The sequence below is a fragment of the Talpa occidentalis genome, unplaced genomic scaffold (assembly GCF_014898055.3).
Source record: "Talpa occidentalis isolate TD23 unplaced genomic scaffold, MPIMG_talOcc4v2.1 talOcc4.7, whole genome shotgun sequence".
Lineage (NCBI taxonomy): Eukaryota > Metazoa > Chordata > Mammalia > Eulipotyphla > Talpidae > Talpa > Talpa occidentalis.
This window is the reverse complement of record NW_023605083.1, coordinates 124,662,701-124,681,681: the sequence shown is the minus strand read 5'-3', so window position 1 is coordinate 124,681,681 and position 18,981 is coordinate 124,662,701. Positions and strand designations below refer to the sequence as shown.

General features: G+C 57.0%; 1 protein-coding gene and 1 long non-coding RNA gene across 5 annotated transcripts; one reads left to right on the top strand and one right to left on the bottom strand.

The window, feature by feature from the left end:
* Positions 1 to 1,186: 1,186 nt before the first annotated feature.
* KCNH6 (potassium voltage-gated channel subfamily H member 6) lies at positions 1,187 to 18,529 on the bottom strand. Of its 3 annotated transcripts, none has more exons than XM_054689263.1 (14): positions 18,454 to 18,529; positions 17,466 to 17,696; positions 12,915 to 13,076; positions 12,624 to 12,829; positions 11,482 to 11,907; positions 9,916 to 10,315; positions 8,676 to 8,875; positions 8,236 to 8,488; positions 5,828 to 6,021; positions 4,337 to 4,421; positions 3,655 to 3,817; positions 2,799 to 2,985; positions 2,183 to 2,504; positions 1,187 to 1,209 (listed from the first exon to the last, which is right to left on the bottom strand). In XM_054689263.1, exons 1-13 carry the CDS (start codon positions 18,527 to 18,529, stop codon positions 2,232 to 2,234), a joined length of 2,856 nt encoding a protein of 951 aa, XP_054545238.1. In that variant the 3' UTR covers positions 1,187 to 1,209; positions 2,183 to 2,231. The 3 variants fall into 3 exon arrangements, with proteins under 3 accessions (XP_054545238.1, XP_037348412.1, XP_037348411.1); XM_037492515.2 differs by lacking the exon at positions 1,187 to 1,209 and having other exon boundaries at positions 2,074 to 2,504; positions 9,916 to 10,001; positions 10,161 to 10,315; XM_037492514.2 differs by lacking the exon at positions 1,187 to 1,209 and having other exon boundaries at positions 2,074 to 2,504.
* LOC119230943 (uncharacterized) lies at positions 10,892 to 16,693 on the top strand. Of its 2 annotated transcripts, none has more exons than XR_008549629.1 (5): positions 10,892 to 10,925; positions 11,618 to 11,680; positions 14,959 to 15,021; positions 15,411 to 15,493; positions 16,509 to 16,693. It is a non-coding gene; the product is annotated as an uncharacterized LOC119230943 (long non-coding RNA). The 2 variants fall into 2 exon arrangements; XR_005121838.2 differs by lacking the exon at positions 10,892 to 10,925 and adding an exon at positions 11,021 to 11,169.
* Positions 18,530 to 18,981: the final 452 nt, after the last annotated feature.

Below are 18,981 nucleotides of genomic sequence, written 5' to 3'. Positions count from 1 at the left end.
ACGGGACGCGCCCTCCCCACGCGTGCCAACAGCCCCCCCTTTTAAGTTGGTGACGTGTTCTCTCGGTGCCCCCAGGGCAGACACACACACACACACCCCACACCCCCTCCCTGCCCCCCCCACTCCCTCCCCCCCCTATCCTCAGCCCCTGGCCAGCTGCATGTGCAGCCTGGTCTTCGCGCGCTTTCCTGTCCACCAGCAGACACCCCACCCCTTCTCCGCTTCGGGTCCCGAGGCAAATGCTAATTAAGCCCCAAACTGATGGTGTAGTGAGTTTGAAATGGACAGGCTGGAACTGAGGTAATATATCTATAATCGAAGGTCTCCAATTCAATATTGGATGAGGACTGTGTTGAACTGCTAGGGGATGTCATTAAATGCAATTTGCAATGATGACTGTGATAACAGACAGTTCAATTTAAAAAGCTGAGTGAGAGTGCTATATACAACAGAGCTTTCTCTCCGGGCTCTTAGCTGAACCAATTTTCTCTCCACTTAAGTTTGGAAATAAGAAAATTAGAGACAAAACTGTTACTCTCTGGTCTTATTCTAATAAATAATATTCATCCACGTGTGTGAACCAATTAAGGAGAAAATATCCTCTTTTAAGAGATGCATTCCAATAAAAGTTTAGTTTTTGCAAAAATTTGTGTATGTTCTGAACAATTTTATACTAAGTGTAACCCTTTAAAGCCTTAGGTTACCAAAAAAGTGATTTAAAATTCAATTTGTATTCACATTTGTGTTGCCAGCAGATGATAAGGTTATCAATAATAAACTTTAAAGTACGAAAGGAAGTTTCATGTAGAATAAAACTGGGTGGGATGGAATGGAATTATGGGAAGAGAAAAAGGTGGTGTTAAAAATGAGCTGGTTCTGCTTTTAAAATGCAGGATGTTGGCTCTCTAATCTCCATGCTGTTTGGCTGGAAATGAATCAATACAAAGAAAAGTCTATAAAGAGCGAATAATTATAACACACTGGAAACTACTTCCTTTCCAACTATTTAAACTTAACAATGGAATACTTTACATGTCAACTAAAAACATGACAGAGGGAAACAGATTTTCAAAATTCTTTAAGGGAGAACAGGAACAGAAAGGACTGAACCCAGTACCAGGTTCCTTGTGGAAAAGTCCTTGTCAGCGGAGTAGTTAGCTGCACAAGTCCTCCAGTCACACTGTGGGTTGAAATTATGTCCTCCTTCTCCTATTGTGTGGGAAAGATTCTTTTTTTTTAAATTAAAGTATAATTTACACATTGAAATGCACTTATTTCCACAACCTGAAACATGCTCAGGTAACCTGTACTTAAATCAGGAAATAGAATGGTACCAGCACCCCAAAAGCCCCCCTCCTGTTTGGGCAAGATTCTTAGTCTCTCTCTGCTTCTGAGCCCACATCTCTAAAACAGAGACACTCATACCGACCCCATAGGGTGGGGGTGAGGATTAGATGAGCACCTGTCTGCAGTGCAGTCGGCAAGGTGCTGGGTGCAGGGTGAGTGCTGTGAAGCATTAGCTGTTGTCATGGTTCCCAATGAGCCCCGAGTCAGTGCCTCTCTTTCCTTCATCCCAGCCTGGCAGAGCCACCTCCAGATGACTTGCTCAGCACACCACTCTTGAGAGAGGGGCTTAAAGAAGATTGCAGCTACTCAAGTCAGGACCTGATAACCCACAGGGAAGTTACACATGGGCCCAACAGGAAATGTGCAAACTTCATTAGCTGTGTGACCTCTGCTGCCTACTGGGGCCCCCGAGGTCAGCATAGAAGTGCTAGGGAGTGGTTGAAAGCTAGCGTTCTGTGGCCTCATGTGTTCGCCACAGAGACCCCTTCATCTCGCTGGGTTACAGCCCAGGAGCTCTGAGCAACCTTGGGTGCTATGCTGTGAGGTTGTGAATAGTTTGAGTGGAGAGGTGTTCACACCCAGCCCAGAGTAAGGCTCTCACACGGAAGATCAGAAACTTCTCCTTTCTTCACTGACCCCTCCGTCACACTCGAGGGTAGCTGACCTCCTGACCCCCACCCCACCAGGCCTGCACTAAACAGAGCCCTGAAGGAGGAACCCCTCCAACTCATACCTCTTGAGCCACCTGGGATAGCAGTTTGTAGTTACTCTAAGAGAAGGGTTTCAGAGGCCTATTGTGGTGGCTGTCTGTCTCCTCCAGACCCTGAATTCTCACCTCAGCCACTTTCCCCTGATGGAATCCTCTCTCTGGGGGCTCAGTGGCTCTAACTCCTTGCAATTCCAGGATCTGAGCCATGTCTCTGGAAATTCAGTTGTTTGGGGGCAGAGCCGAGGTATTCAGGGAGGGAGGGAAAGCGGCGACCACAGAGCAGTCCCTGTCCCCCCAGGGGATATAGAGGTGATGCCAGGGGTGACAGGAGCTCCTCCGGCTGCTCCTGCTCTGAGGATAGCATCAGAGATGTGTCCATGGCCACGACCAGGTGAGGCGTCCTGGAGGACAGGTTCCTACTTTTCAGCAACTCATCATATCTCAGGGTCTGGGGGTGCAAGAAAGAGGGGGCAAGCGGTGTTAGGACCCACACCTGGTCAGCCCCACACCAGGGATGGAAACTGGCATGAGCTGTGTCCGGTGACGCTTGCCCCAGCTGCAGTCTGTGGTGATGATGTCGGGGGGCCGTGGCTTGACTCAGACCACAAAGGAGGCCAGACGAAGCCCCAATATTCTCGGGTTCACAGCAGCTTGGACCTGCTGCCACGCTGAGACCACATCAGAGCTGGGGAAGACACACAGCCACCTCCGGGTTTGCCCTGGGGACCCCTCTCCTGCTCACCTGTGTTGGGGACAGGCCATCCTGGGGCAGGCTAGCTCCTGGACTCTCAGTCTCTGAGGCGGCAGGAAATAAGGACAGGTCATTGGAAGTAGCGGCTCCCAGGATGTAGCCAGCGTGGCCCTGGGGCAGGGGCTGTTGAAGGAGCTGCAGGATGAGGCTAAGGTCTGAGGACATGCGGGACTCCAACCTGCGAGACAGAACCCCACAGTCAGGGGCAGGGGCAGGCTTGGGGAGAGCCCTTCAGGTTCTGATGGTAGCTCCCAACTTTGTGGCCTGCACCCCACCCCACCCCCCAAGATGGAAGGGCAGTCTGGGGCCCACCTGAAGCTTTTGCCCCACCACAATCCACAGTCCTTGACCTAATTGCTCTTAACACATCCCCGACTCCCAGTGGAACAGCGACCGGGTGCTGTGCACCCATCACTCAGCACCCATCAGGCTCCGCTGTGGGGATTTCACCCCAGGACATGCCATGGCTCAGAGTGGTTCTAGCAGTTAAGAAACTCACTTGTCCACACCATGCTGGGAAGCTGCAGAGACAGAGTTTGAATGCAGGACTGTACAGCCCCCTAGCCCTGGCTCTGCCACCACAGTCCTGCCATCCACGCGACACTCCATTCCCCAGGGCCCACGGAATTTGTTTCTGCAAGGATTGCTGGCTTGCTCCAGGGTCTACTGGGACACGGAATTGTGCTTTGTGACAGGGCTGGGAGGATTGCCCTTAAAAGGATCACCCTTCTGTAACTCACGGAGCATCCAGTGATGTCCCTGAGCCACCAGGAGAGGGCACCCGTGCCTAGCCTTGCTGCTGGCATGGTCCTCTGCAGCTGCCTACCCTGGCCCTCAGGGCACTCACCTGTTCACCTGGGCCTGGATCTGCTCTAGCCTGGAGCCTAGCTCCGGAGGCCAGCCATCTGGGTCTCCCTGAGGGTGTGGGGGGCTGGGCCTTGGCCTTGGCACTTGCAGCACCTCAGGCCAGAGGTCAGATGCTTCTGAGATGCTCAGGGAAGGAGCTGCTCCTGCTGGAGGGAAAGTGAAGCCTGCACTTTAGTCTAGCTGGTTCCACAGGCCGAGCTGCTCAAAGGGAAAGAGCCCATGCCCTCCCCCTACCTGGCAGGGAACACTGGTTTGGGAGAGTGGGTCTCCTTACCTGAGTGCCCTGGAGCACGATATCCTGCCCCATAAGAGATCTAGCTTCCAGGACCCAGAAGCTGGACCCCAACTTGGGGCAGGGGGCAGCTAGCTGAGTGGGGATTCTTAGCCCTGGCCTCACTATCCAGGGAGCTGCAGCCCAGTGGATCCCCTGTTCCCTGAGGCCTTGGTGTGGAAGCTGGCCAGGGTGGGGGGCTTGGAGACAGCCCTCACCCTGGCCTGGAGGACACAGGGCACATGGTCTTCTAGACCCAGGCCTGGGAGGGAGGGCGGGGGCTGAGGGGCCCCGCCCAAGGGGAGGCAGGATGAGAAGGACCTGAGAAGGGGCAGGAGGCTGGGCGGGCATGGCCTGTGGCAGGATGGACACTGGTGGGAGCTTTGCTCACCTGACTGGTTGTCACTAAGCAAGAAGCCTTGGCGGTCCTTGTCACCTGGAGCTTTTTCAGAAGATGACTGGAGACCCCCGCCTGCCTTGTGGGGAACAAGAGCATCAGGTAACAGGGACCAAAGTGGGGTGGAGCCTTTCTGTTTCCCCTACCTTCCCACCCACCCATGCCCCTTGTGACAATTAGATGAGAACATGTGACAGGTGGTCAGACTTCCCGGTGATGCTCCGGGCCACTTCCCATGGCTCTCTCCTGTGTGGTGGGCTGAGGATGGGAAGATCCCCCGAGTCTTGGGAGAGACTACCTTAAGCAGCACTGTTTTGGGGGCAGAAAGCAGAAGGGCTGTTCTTCGGCCCTCCCTTTCCTGAATGCCCTGGTATGCCTGCCCTCAGCTTGGGCCCGGGGGGACTTTCCTGGGAAGAATCTGGGTCGGAGCCCCCATCCATTCAGGTGCTTTCAGCAAGGCCCTTGGCAGCCCACCCTCCTGGCACCGTGAGACCACAGGGACCACTTCCCTCCTGCCCTGGTGTCTGGTCACTGAGCACTGGGACCACCTGATGGCTCCCAGCCCACCGAGATGGGGTACTTACAAGACATCTGCTGGACAGATCGGGTATGGGGGGGAGATGGCAGGTGGGAAGAGAGCAGAGGGTGGGGTGGGGGAGGGCTGTCCACAGCAAGCACAACCCTCCGAAGCTTGGTTTGGGGCCTCGGCTAGCAGAGCCCCTCCTCCTGAGTCTGGGAGTAGGCTGGGGGGTTCATTGCTGGGGCCTCAAGCAACTGTGCCTATTGTCCCTTCCAGGTTTCCTGTCCCTCCTTCCCACTAGCTGATTCCAGAGCTCCCGCTCCATGCAGCCTCTTCTGGGTGCTCCCAGGTCTGCACTGGCTGTCCCCGCACACCTTCGTGGCTGCTTGGTTATTAAACTGTGTGACTCTTTATTTTTCCCAAGTTGCTATAATCTCCTCTACTGAGAGATTCTAATCTTTCTCCACTGAGCTAAAAAGGAGAAACAGTTCTTTACACCCCAGGGATCTGGCACCATGACACCCCCTGCAGGCAGACAGTCTCCTTTTCAGCTTGGGAGACATGGAGGGAAAAGCCTAGACTAGGGAGTCAACAGAGTTGAGTTTGCCTTCGGCCTCTGCCATCAACTGCCAGCTTATTGCACGGCTGTATGACTCGGTCAGAATATTAATCCTCTCGGACCCTCAGTTTCCTCACCTGGAAAATGGGGCTAACACCATTTGCAAGGAGACCAACTGAGGTCATGTAACAGGCTCAGCACTTAGCAGAGCTGGCACCCAAAAAATGTAACTGTCACCCTTCGCAGCATCATGGTGGCCATGGAGGTGCAGCAGAAATGATGGGTGAGGGTGCAGGATGGGGTTGAGAGGAAGGGAGGGGGCCAGGAGGGTCCCTTTGGCCAAGCAGGCCAGGCTTTCAGCAGGCTGAGAGCCACCACCCACCCGGCACACCCAGCCTAGACTCACGTCCCGCAGGTTGAAGGTGACTTCCAGCTTGCTCCAGAAGCTGTCTGCGAAGGCAGGGTACATGTCCAGCACCTCCAGCAGGTCTGCCCGCTGGATCTTGTGCAGGTCGCAGTAGGTCAGGGCCCGTACATCTGCACTGGACTTGCCTGGCCGGGCATAGAGACTAACAGGCTCCCCAAAGATGTCATTCTTTCCTGCCATCAGAGGGTCCACTCCAAGCTCTCTTCAGAGGAGCCTTCCTCAGGGCCCTTGATCATGACCTTCCCCCCACATGCTACCCCTCCAGCATGGGGATCCTCCCACCATCTCCAGGCCTCTCTGGCTAACCACCCTCTATCAGCACCCTTCTCCTATTGTCCACATTCCACTTTGCATGGCCTCCCTCCTCCCCAGGGGACAGCAGGAAGTAAGGACACTAATGGCTGCCTGCTTGACCTTCCCTCCTCACCCTGTTGTGATGCTGTCAGAGTGCAGGGAACCCCAGAACAAGAGCACCCAGCTCCCCAAGGGCACAGCCTGAAACTTCTGTTCCCACTTCCCATTGTGGGGCCAGGTAACCAGTGTGGCCCTGGCAGAGGAAGCCTGAGAGAAGTCAACATCTGAGCCTCTGGACCCCAGTGTCCTCATCTCTAACATGAGTGTGACCATATCTGCTTTGCCTACTCCCTGTCCCCTCCCCAGCCCGAGGAAGGGACATTGTGCTTGAGAAAGTGGTCTAATAGCCAGAGGCCCCAGAAGGTCAATGCAAAGCCCGGAGAGGACGGATGGCAGGGTGGACGTGGCTGGACATGTGGCACATGTGGCAAGTGTACTGGGCTGTCCTGCCAGGCGCTGTGCTGGCCACAGGATGTAAACATGAATAATGTTATCCCATCCACAGATGCCCCCACCCCAATCCCTGAGAGACAGGTGCATAAGTAGCCAATGATCTAGAGAGCCTTAGAACAGCAGAGAACCAAGAGCCACAGAGGAGGGAGAGGCCCATTCCATCAGGGGTGGCTGGGGGCAAAAGGAGGGGGTTTTATAAAGGGGATAGAGTGAGGGTTGGGTCATGAGAATCAAGGAGGACAGGGCTCCCAGGGCTGGGGGAGGAGGGCCTTAGGGTCCCTTTGACCCAGTCTTACTTTGACTTTACCTCCCCCAGAAAAGTCCAGCTCTTTCAACCCAGTGACATGGCACATGGGGACTAATGGTTTGCACGCACATTGATGGACAGAAGCAGACGGCCTCCGAAAGGACAGGATTGAAAGGGATTCCAACAGGAGAGGGCTGGGGTCTAGAGAGGAAAGGGATCCACCAGGGTCACACATGCAGCCTAGAAGCTGGAAACCTGGGCAACATTATAAATGATGAGGGTTTATGATCTAAGGTTCATTTCCACTCAGGACAGAAGGACAGGATTCATGTCTCTAACTCATACTGAAATTGGACTGACTTCTTAATTATTAATAGTAGTTATTATCCCTTCCACATGAATGGCGCTTCTAAGGTAGGCTGGGCGTGAGGGAAGTTCTCAGAGAGGAGCCTATGTTTGAGTTTTGAGTTCAGCCTTGAAGGACAGCTGGGCCTGCCAGGACAGGGGCTCCGAGCAGAGCGGCAGCATGTGCAAAGGTCCTGGGGTAGGACAGACTGGTGGGTTCAGAGAAGCATTAGTGTTGTTTGGTTGTTTGGGTTGCTTATAGAAAATAAAGGGGTTGTGCCCAGGAAGGAATGGAAAGTTCTGGTCTTAGGAGAGATCAGACCTGGGACAGAGCTCTGTGTTCTTGTGGCACAGCTGGAGGCAGAGAAGGTTGGATCAAGGAGCTGGCAGAGTGAAATCATCACCAGGGTATATTCAGTCAAGGGCAGGCCAGAGGGGGCCTAACCAGAGGGGCTGGAGGAGAGCCTGACCCTGGAGACCAAGGGAGGGGGAGGCTGAAGTCCAGATCAGGATCTTGGGGTGGGCTGAAGTCAGGGGGAAGGCAAGGACGAAATTGAGGCGAGGACACTCTGGGGCTCAGAGAGGTGCAGTGACCTGTTCAAGGCCACTGGTAAGCTGGTTAGTGGCAGAGACTTGTGTGCCCCAATCCATCTCCTGCCCAAGGCTCTTGCCCAGCTGTCCCTGCAGCTGCACTGAAAGAGACTGAGGCCCCCCTCGGTGGAAGAAGACAGGTGCCCCTCACCCTGGAATCCCTGTTGCCACTTACTACTCACTGCCAGCCTCAACTTCCCTGTCAGGAAAATGGGACCTTTGGTCAAGGTTTGGTTTAAAGATCCAGCAAGCTGGGTACGAAGCTCTTCCAGGTACATAATCAGCACATGGCAGGTCAGTAACGGTGCCTGGATCACATAGGAACACAGCGAACCATGCAGGACACCCAGTGCCACCACACCTACCCACTCAGTCCTGGCCTTCCCACCCGAGTTACCCAGGATGGCCACCACCACGTCGTCGCGCAGGATCTCGATGGAGCCGCGGGAGATGAAGTACAGCGTGGAGAGCACATCTCCGACATGCACCAGCGTGTCCCCAGGCGGTGCGTGTGCCGTCTTAAACTTGACCGCCAGCGCGCGCAGGCAGCCCTTGCTGGCACCCTGGAAGGCTGGGCAGTGCTGCAGCAGTGCGCGGTGCAGGTGCAGGCAGATGTCCGCCTGCAGGCACTCAGGGAAGCCCTTCAGCACCTGTGAGGTGGGTGGCAGTTTCCAGCACGGGCAGGGGTGGGGGGCTGGGGCTGGAGGGGTGGTGGTGGGGGAGGGCCCGGGGGTGTGGAGCACCAGTGGAAACTTGGCCTCCAGGGGCGAGGGGCAATAGCTAGGGCTGCCACTTGAGCCTCTCCAGCCCCACCCCCGGAGGCGCAGCGGGGCTCACCGCATTCATGTCAATGCCGTTGGTGTAGGACCAGGCGTGCTGGAAGTACTCCTCCAGGCGCTGCCGCAGTGGGCTGGGGATCTGGTGGAAGCGGATGAACTCCTTGACACGCAGCATCTGCGTGTGGTAGCGCGCGGTGCCTGAGTACAGGCGCTGGATGATGGCGGACACGTTGCCGAAGATGCTGGCATACATGAGGGCTGGGGCGGGAAGCAGGGTTTGGTAAGTCAGCCCCCCCACATCCCCACCCAGCCACACCACCCCTGGGCCTGCTTCAGGCCCCCTCTTCCTGGGAATCGCCCCCCCATCAGGGAGCCCTCTGTCCAGAGTAAAGTCAAAAGTGCCCAGGACAGTGCCAAGGCACACGGGGGCAAAGATCCCAAGCTCCCTGTCCTCCACCCTCGGCCCTGTGCCTCTTGGCATTTATGTGGGCCCAGAGGCCAAACCCCTGCGGATAAAGAACTAGGGCAACAGATTTTTTTAGTTGGATCTGTTTTCTCTTTCAAGTTGTAAAAATATAAAGGGAAAACTCTTGGTCTCTTGTTCTCACCCACTTTTTTTCTTGTTTTTGTTTTTCTGGGCTTTCACATCTCTAAATTCTCTGAACATGACAACTTCACCTATGTGTAAACTTCCACACTGCTTCCTGTGTTCCTAACCCCGTGTCTAGGGAGCCAGGCAGCACAGAGCGGGGTGTGAGAGCTCCTACTTCCGTGGAGGCGGCCCCCCTGAGCTGGAATCAGGCCTCCGTGTCAGCTCTGACAAGTCAGGACCTTTGGTTTCCTTGACCTGTAAACTGAGTATCATAATTTGTTCCTGGGAGGGTTGTGATGAGAACAGGGGGCCTTTGACCAGTGCTCAGAAAAGTGCCTGGCCCGACTGGCTTCTCGGCCGCACAGCCTATGCACAAGGGGCTCTGAGCTTGGCTTACTGCTCTGCTGTCCCCATCTTGAAGATCTTAATACATTTTCAACAAAGGGCTCCACATTTTCCTTTGATGCTGGGTCCTGCACAGAATGTAGCTGGTCCTTGCGCCTGGCCTACAGCCTGGGCTGCCAGGCGTCCAATAGCATGTGCTTGTATGCATGTGGCTTATTGGTGCACACACAAAAAATTTCATTGTGCTGCACACTTAGGATCAGCCTCTCACACACACTGTTACTGTGTGCTATGGTGCACCTATTACAAAACTAGAACCCCAGCGCCATGGATAAGGCCTGGGGCTTAAGATCGCACTTACAGCCGATGAGCATGACGCAGATAGAGAAGACCTTCTCGGAGTTGGTGTTGGGGGAAACATTGCCGAAGCCCACGCTAGTGAGGCTGCTGAAGGTGAAGTAGAGGGCCGTGACATACTTGTCCTGCACCGAAGGGCCTGAGGCTGGGTCGCTGCCATTGTAGTGCTTGCCGAGCTGCGCTCCCAGGCTGTCTAGCCAGCCGATCTTGGGCTCCAGGTAGGGCCGCTCCACATTGCCGATGGCGTACCAGATGCAGGCTAGCCAGTGCGCGATGAGCGCAAAGGTGCACATGAGCAGAAAGAGCACGGCCGCGCCATACTCAGAGTAGCGATCCAGCTTCCGGGCCACACGCACCAGTCGTAGTAGCCGTGCCGTCTTCAGCAGCCCAATCAGGGTCGTGGTCTGGATTGGGGGCAGAGAGGGAGACGTGGAGGCTGGGGGTCAGCGCTTGAAAGGGTGTGTTCTGGACTGCATCTGTTCACTCTTGCATGCCGTCACACAGTCATTCAACAAACCTATATGGAGATGCTGGGCAGTGGGGAACAGTGCAGGACCTTAAGGCTCTCTCATATTAAAGCTCAAAACCACTTTATGGTTGATAGACAAAGTCCAAGGGGAATATGGAGGGAGGAGAGGCTGAGGCTGCAGCGCAGGGCAGGGGAGACTTCACAGAGGAGGTGACACCGAGTTTTGAGGAATGAGACTGGCAAGTGGGAGAAGAAAAGGGTATTCCAGGCACAGGGAGCAGCACAAGCAAAGGCATGAGGTGTGAAAGGGTGATAGCCTCAGGATGGGTCTTAGGTTTCAATGTTTCTACAGCCTGAACCCCAGAGTTGAAGATGGTAGAACATTGAGAAATGAGCCTGGAAGGGGGGCAGGGGCTGATCCTGTGGTCTCAGCATCCCTACAGAGCTTGGCTTTTATGCTGTCATTGGGGAGGCATTGAAGATTCCGAGGTCAGGGTCAGATGAATGAGCTCAGGCTGCAGTGTGACAGGAAGCGAGGCTGACAGGTGGGGAAGAAGGCAGCTCAGTGTCCAGACAAGAGCAGGGGGCTGGAGGGACTTGGGGATCGATTTGACGGCAGCATATAAGCACGGGAGCAGGAAGCAATGAGAGAAACCCCTGCTGGACAGGCTGGGAGATTTGGGGTAACTGGAGCACAGAAAGCAAAGCTGATGGCGTGGAAGCTGATCTGGAACAGGCAGCAAGAGGACACAGTGAGACTGAAGCGCTGAGAAAGCCCGCATGTCCCCTGTGAGAAGGGGCAGGGGCGGGGGCGAGACGGGGGCAGGCTGCATGGAGGCAGCAGCCTTTCTTCGAGGGGCTGGGGCTACAGGAACACCCAGCCCAGAAGGGGCAGGATTCTGGGGCCAGGGGGCCTGCCAGGAGCCTGCACCTGCTCAGAGAGGTGGGCAGAGAGGCCTCTGCCCCAGGGCACAGCCTCAGCCAGTTCTTCTCCGGGGTTGGGAGATGACAGATGTCTGAGGCCCCGCCTGCTTTGAGCCAGGTGCCAGCGCCAGGTCCTCTCCTCGCCAGGGCTGTGGGGCTGGGGTGGGCTCTGCTCACCTCGTCAGAGCCGGTGCGGAAGATGAGCAGGTCGAAGGGGATGGCGGCCACCATATCGATGAGGAACCAGCCCTTGAAGTAGTGGACGGCGATGCGGCGGGGGTGGCTGACCACCTCGTCATTGGTGTTGACATAGGTGGTGCGGAAGTTGATGACAATGTCCACGATGAACATGATGTCCACGATGAGGTCCACCACGGTGAGTGGGCTGCAGGTGTAGCTGCAGTCCCCGCGGCGAGACTCGTCCTGGTCACTGAGTAGGAAGGCGGCCGAGTAGGGGGTGAAGACGGCCGTGTAGATGACCAGCAGCAGGATGAGCCAGTCCCACACGGCCTTGAAGGGGCTGTAGTGCAGGAGGGTCCCCCGGTGGAGGCGCGGCGCCTGCAGCTTGTACTCCGGCAGCACATCTGCCCCCAGGGACAGCACCTGTGGGGGTCGTGGGAGGGGGTCAGAGGGATGGCCACCCCTGGAGAAAAGGGTCTGGGAGGGGTGAGGCCCTAGGAGAGGGTGGGTGACCTGGACTGTGGGGAGCAGAGGGGCTGAGGCAAAGGTGGGATGGGGCTATGTGAGGGGACAAGGTCATAGAGGATGGTGTGTTGAGTGCAGGGAGGCGGCGGGGTACAGGGGTGTAGCTCTGCTCCATAGTTAGCCCAGGTTTGAAACTCACAAGCTCCCTTGAAACAGGCCAGCCCCGAGAGTGTGGAGACGGGGTTAGTGGGGAGAGGAGGGCGGGGCAGGGGATGGTCAGGTTCAGGGTCGTTTTGGAGGAGAGCCCAGATGGAGAGTCGCTCCTCTCTGATAGACTTGGGAGGCTCCCGGTGGCCAGAGTTCCTGGTGGGGACACTTGTCCTCAGGACTAACTTCCTCATGTCTGTTTCCTCCCATTCCTATGTCCCCCCACCGGCTCCTCCAGGCCTGGGAGGTGGCATTATTTATAGGCTGTCTGATGCCAACCCTCTCTGGCTCCAGGCACTAGGCATCAGGGTCAGGGCCTCAGGATGGGTCTTAGGTTTCAAGAATCAGGCTCAAATGGGGCAGGAGGCTGGGGGTTCAGGCCAGGGGACTGGACGAGTTGGCTCCCTCACTTAGCTCAGACCCCAGAGGAGCCCAGAACCTGAGCAGGGCCCCTGAGGCCTGTCCACCTGCGTGACCCTCTCGGTGACGTTCTGTGTCCTCTCCATCACTTTGTGGGGCGCAATGATCTCAATCTCCGCGCTGGAGCCCGAGCGGTGCTTCTCCAGGTTGAACTCCACGAAGTTGAGCGTGAACTGCGGGATCTGGCTGATGGTCCTGTACTTGACCTTGCCTGTGCCGGGTCCCTGTGCACCCAGCCTGCCATGAGAACCCTCTGAAACCAGCGCCAGGGTCAGAGAAACCAGCGCCAGGGTGGCCCCCACGCACCCCTCCCACCGGCACCCGTGCCCCCGTCTCACCGGAGCCGAGGAAGCTCTGGGACAGCAGGCGCTGGGACAGGCTGCGGCTGCCGCTCTTGGCCAGCAGCTGGGCCAGGTCCTCGAAGTTGAGGATGAACATGATGACAGCCCCGTCCTCATTCTTCACAGGCACCACGTCCACCAGGCAGCGGAAGCTGGAGGCTGTAAACACCACTGGGCGGTTACCGAGAAGGGGTCTCCTGCAGCAACCTGGCCAGGGGAGCTAGGGCGGGGGTTGGGTTAGGGCAAGTTAAGAGTGACAGGAGGAGCTGCCCCTCACTGCCATCTCTTGCCCATTCCACACCTCTGGCCAAGCTCCACCTGCTCCCCAGTCCCAGCGCCCAGCCTTGGGACCCTGCGCCCCTGGCAAGTTACTGTCCAGGAGGCAAGTCACTGTCCAGGCCTCCTGGACAGTGACCAGGGCTAAGCCCACCCCCTCCCAGGGCAGAGGTGGGGCGAGCAGCTAAGCTGCTCATTAGGAGATAATGTAGCGAAGGCCCAAGCCCACGCTCAGCCCGCAGCTCAGGGCTTAACCTCGAGGTTTGCTTCTGCTGTGATGAAACCTGAGCAGATGGGGTGGATTAAGTGGGGAGGTGAGGTCGGCCATTCTTCCCCCATGTAGCTCTGGCCAGTCCTGGGTCCAGCTCCCATATTCCTAGCCCGCAAATATGCTCTGCTCCCCTGGAACCAGAAGGAACTCATTGCTGAGAACACACTGAGGGCTGGGCACTGAGCCAGTTGGCACATTAGGCCTCTTTCTCTATGGTGGAGCCCAGTGGATCCTTGGGGGGCAGGTGTGAGAGTCTGAGGTTCTGAAGATCTGACTTGCTGGGGCTGAGAGGGGTCATGGACAGCTTCGAGAATGGACTTGTCAGGGAGGAGGACACTAGAGCCAAGGCGAGGCCAGCCTGGCAGGGGCGCAGGGTCCCAAGGCTGGGCGTTGGGACTGGGGAGCAGGTGGGGACTTGGCCAGAAATCTGTAAAGGGCGAGAGATGGTAGTGTGGGGATAGGTCCTCCTGTTGTTGCTCTCCTTCCCCCCTTGGGCACCCCAGATCCAGGCACTGACCCTATTGTTCCTTTCTCTCAGCTCCAGGGCCTTGCCCCCTCATCCACCTTAGGTGGAGCAAAATAAGCTGAAACTGCCACATCCCCCAGAGCCCAGCTGTGGGCTGGGTGGGTGGTCACCCCGTGAGCCCCCTTCCCAGGAGTCTCATGTCACTCAACTCAAACTGCTGGCAGGTGTCAGACCCAAAGGACACCCTCAGGGAAACAAGCAAATCAGGAGATTTGTGTCTCACTTGCCAGCAGCTGTCCCTGGTGCTGTTTGTTGATTGAAGGAAAGAATGTAAATGTGAGCGGGTGGGAAACTGGCCGGGCGGGAGCATTCTTACTTGGAGGTCCGCTAAATTCACTTTTCCCCAGACACCCTATGTAGTGCTCCCTTTTCCTGGTGCCTCCTCACACCATCAGTGCCTCCCTTCCTCTGGGAGCTCCTCCCGGAGTCACCTGGATCAGATTCCTGGACTCCCAGGTCCCAGGCAGCCATCTGCCAGCTGGCACACCTAGCCCCGGGGAAGACATCCACACTGGGGAGAGGTCAACCCCCTGTGATCACTCCCGGGCTCGCGGTGCTGTGGGCTCTGCTTCGAGCCTGACACTCTTGTGAGTCCGGGGCATGGTGGGGCTCAGACACAGGGACCTAGCCAGGCGGCCTCCTTGACCGATGACCTGAGACACACCTAATGGCCAGACTAAATCCTTATTCTCTCAGAGATCTGGCCTGGGAGGGGGTCAGGAGAGGGCAGAACTGGGCAGAGGGCAGTGCCTCCATGCTCCTGGGGAGCTGCGAACTGCCAGAGTCATCTTCAAGGGCCTGTACCCCTGAGGCTATCTTTGGAGAGCTGAGTGCAGCAATGGACCAGATAGGAGCCCATCAAAGCAGTGAGGGCTGGAGGGGGCAGTGAGTGGTACACCAAGCCTGGGCAGAGACAGGGGGTCATGAACATTCAGACAAGTACAGAGCATTCTCTCTCTCACCCCTAGACTGTCCTTCCTCCCCCGTGACTCACAGCCCACCAGTAACTGTGTCTGGGTGACCAGAAGAGGGTGAGTGTGTCACCCGAGACCTGGGAGGGTGGTGTGCCTGTACCCTTGCTCCATCCTGGAGGGGAGCCACAGACTCTGCATTGTTATCCCTTCCAGGGGCTTCCCCCAGTGCCCACCTCTCTGGCCAAGGGCAGCAGGATCATCTGCCCTGGGACACTGCCTGTGTCTCTGCTTTTCTCAGCCTCTTGGTTGCTTTTATTCCTTCAGTTTCTCATCACTTGACCCCCACCCCACCCCTCTGGCCCTTCCTCTTTGAGCCCAACTTTGTGCAGCTAAACAATGTGGGGATATATGGGTACAGACCTTCCGCTTTGACTTGGAAAACTGTCAGAGGATTATCCCACAGGGGAAAAGAGGATTATAAGTAAGCCAGCTTGTGGTCTGTTCAGGACCCCTTCCCACCTCGCTGGACTCAAGGGGAGAGGAGATATTGACCCGAGGAGGGAAGAAATCGCCACTAAGATGCCTCTCAGTAAGCACGTAAGATGTATGTGAATATGACAAAACAGTCTCTGGTCGGAGTGGGCCACGAGGTGAACAAGTCAATACATTCTCTGAGCAGTACATCCACCTCCTAGAGTAATCCAGGCCAGGAAGCCCCTCTTCTGCATCTCAGGTCACTTGCAGGCAGGTCCAGGTGAGCAAATGCCTGATAACAGGACATGGAAGGGCTTAGCATGGTGTGGCTGAACTGGCATTTAGAGGTAAGGAATATGTGGGTCACTCAGGGCCAGCCCTCAAGACCAGGGCCCCAGTAGATCTGAAACCTGAGTCCTGATCTCAGAGGGCCAAGATCTGGCCTTGACCTCTTCCCCACACCAGGCACATGCACTGTTGAGGAGACCCTAAGGGTCCTGATCTGACATCGTTAGGATTCTGGGCTCGGCCTTACCCCTCTGGAGCTCAGGCAGAGCTCTGGGGTTAAGGAGAGGGACAGAGAAAGACCTGTTGTCCCTCCCATCCTATCCTGTTCCCCACCGGGACCCTTCTCACTCCCCTGACTGTCACCTCCTCCTACAATGATGTGAAGAGGTGAAATCACAGCTTTTAAAAATATTCTGACTTCATTAACCCTGAGTGCTGTCAAACCAAACCAGAGTCTTCTGAGTCTCCTATTTGCTCCCCCTGCCCATTGAACTCCCCAACTGCTACTTCCTCGGGTGGCAGCAGCAGTGGCCAGGACAGTCAGGACCTACCCAAGAAGCACCCAGAAGGCCCTTAAACACACACATACACACACGCGCACACACATGCTTGTGTTCACATTTACACTCATACCACACACACACCAGGCCCCTGGAACTCAGGGTCTGAGCAGCCCCCTGGTTCCAATCTGAAGGTGCCTGCCCTGTGTCCCTCGTATCTCCCTTCCTTGGAGAAAGCCCTCCTCCTCTGGAGTTTCCTTCTCCAAAGTCTCACCTCTGAGCCCAGAGACAGTTGGGGTCCTTTCTCCCCTCTTGGAATTGCTCAGAACAAATATTTTTTAGGGAAGAATTCAGAGACTTGGGTTCCAGTCCCAGGCTGGATGCCAGAAGCAGGACCTTGGCTGAACCCCTGCTCTTCCTTGAGCCTTGGTGTCCTCATCCATGAAGTGAAGGGATTTATCTAAGCCAGTGGTTCCTGAACTGGCAGAACACCAGAGCCACCAGAGAAATTTTTCCAAATACACCTGCTTGAGTCTCACCTGAGTCAGCCTTTCTCTAGGGAAGGTGTGTTTTGGAAAACATGCCCTAGGTAATTCTATGTAGAACCAGGTTGGGCGGGGGGCATTAGTCCAGGGTCCTAGTTCCCACCCATTTCTCCCCTCCCCTCCAATGGAAACTTGGAGATCCTGTGTATGTGGTGGGGGGAGGGGTCTTACAGACTGCAGAACTCTGTGTTCCACCCTTGTCCTGTGCTATTGTGCTTGTAATCAACTTGGACTGGCAGTAACACCCCAAACTGGATGATCCTCAAACCCTACATCCTTAAAGAGCTGGGACACAATATGAACCAGGACCATCCCTCTTTCCCAGCCAGCAGTACCCATACCCGGCCTGGCCACAGAGGCGTAAGGGGGTGACTCCTCCCTTAGTCCCCAGAACAGACGGAGATGAGGAAAGGTTAATTTCCATCCCAGCTGCCTGACAGCTGGGGCTGACAATGACAGAGTGGACAACCAGAAGGCTGGGGACATGGGGGAGGGATGGTGGAGCTAGAGGCCCTGCCCAACACCATGACCAGTCAGTGGCTCAGCCTGGCCCCTGGTCTCTGAAAAGGACCTCAGAAGGCATTGCATCCAACGCCCAGGACTTCCCCCTATAGGTGAAGAAACAGGCCGGGACAGGGCCAGGACTTGTCTAGCCCTTTGTGTCCTGGCTCAGTGGCCTTCCCAGGGCCACTCTGACTGGACAAGAGAGGGGCCAAGCCTGCTCTGCAAGACCTGTGGTGCAAGGGAGCCTCACCATCCTTGCGGTAGTAGAGGATGTCCACCTTGCACTCCTCAGCCCCCAGCAGGGCCTGCGCCAGGCGGGACACAGCGCTGCGAGGAGTGTCGGGACCCGTGAGGAAGTCGCAGGTGCACGGGCGCTGCATCACCTCCATCCTGGAGTAGCCGAAGAGCTCGCAGAAGCCGTCATTGCAGTAAATGATGGCGCAATTCTCCATCTGAGCATTGGCGATCAGGAACTTCCGACCTGGGGTGGGGGTGGGAGGTGGGAAGGCCGCAGCAGTGGCAATGAGGAGTGGGAAGCAGGGAGGTGAACACCATCGGGACCCTTGGCAGGGGCGAGGGTAGATGTAGTGGGGCAGCAGACAGTGACCAGAATGAAGGAGGGGGGGGGTCAGGTCTGGGGAGATTGGGAAGGCCAGGGAGGGGAGTCAGGGGAGTCCTGGGAGGCAGTGTTCAGGAGGGGGCAGCAGGAGTGTGACCAGAGAATTAGGACGAGGGGAGTCAGGTCTGGGGACTGTGGGAACACCACGGCAGCAATGGGGTCAGTGAAGTGTGAGGGAGGCTCAGCCTTCCTGGTGGTCAGGAAGAGGACTCAGGATGTAGCCAGAAGGGTGTCAATCAGGTCTAGAAAGAACTCCTGGAAAGACCATACTGGCTGGGGACATGAGGTGAAAACAGGGAGCCCAGGGGACCTCCGGGAGCAGTGGGGGGAGGCCCCGGAGGGGTAGACCAGACAGTGATAGAAAGGGAGGTCAGGGCTCAGGGCACAGAAATAACTCTGGGCAGGGGAGCGCAGCTTCTCTCTGCCCCTGCTGTTCCAGAAGAGAGGACGGCATTTGAGGTAAGTGGGGTCCGCTGGAGAAAATATTCCAGGATGTCAAAGGGAAGGATTTTGCATTTCGTGCCGTCCACCCTGCTCCATTCGAAGCTGGTAAAGGGATAGGCCCCTCCAGCCACCGCACCAGGACTCCAGATCCCCCTGCCCCGGGGCACACACTCACTCTGGCCCTCGAACTTGCGGATGATGGTGTCCAGGTAAGTGTTCTGGGGAGCGACGTGGCCCCTGCGGACCGGCATCTTTCAGTCTCGGCCACTGCCCGGCGCCACCAGTGCCCCGGCCGCCCGGGTCTCCGCTTGTCCTCGGGGCTCGGCGGCGTCCGGCCCGGGTGGGCGCCGCCCCGGGTCCGCGCCCCGCCCGCCCGCCCGCGGCGCCCGCCTCCCGCGGCTCCCCCCGCGGCGCCCGCCGGGCGCTGTCCGCGCCGAGGTGCTGAAAGGAGCCGCTCTGCGTCGGCGGGGCGGGGGCGGGCGGGGGCGGCAACTTCTCCGGACCCGCGGGGCGGGGGCGGGGCTTCGGCTCCTGGGGGCGGGGCTTAAGGGAGCAGCGATTCCCGAGGCGCTTGTCCTGCAGGCCAGTGCTCCAGCCCGAGGAGCCGCTACCCAGGAACAGGACGAGGCCAGCCCGCCTCTCAGACAGGGAGGGGGCGGCCTGGAGTGTTAATAGTCTCAGGTGGTCTTTTACTGAAGGTTCT

What these genes read in the sequence shown, in the direction of transcription:
- KCNH6 (XM_054689263.1), bottom strand. Translation starts at nt 18,529, where the DNA reads ATGCCGGTCCGCAGGGGCCACGTCGCTCCCCAGAACACTTACCTGGAC. An exon ending in TCACCGAGAGGGTCACGCAG is followed by an intron (nt 11,908 to 12,623) that starts GTGGACAGGCCT and finishes CGACCCCCACAG; the next exon opens with GTGCTGTCCCTGGGGGCAGA. An exon ending in TCACCTTCAACCTGCGGGAC is followed by an intron (nt 4,422 to 5,827) that starts GTGAGTCTAGGC and finishes GTTCCCCACAAG; the next exon opens with GCAGGCGGGGGTCTCCAGTC.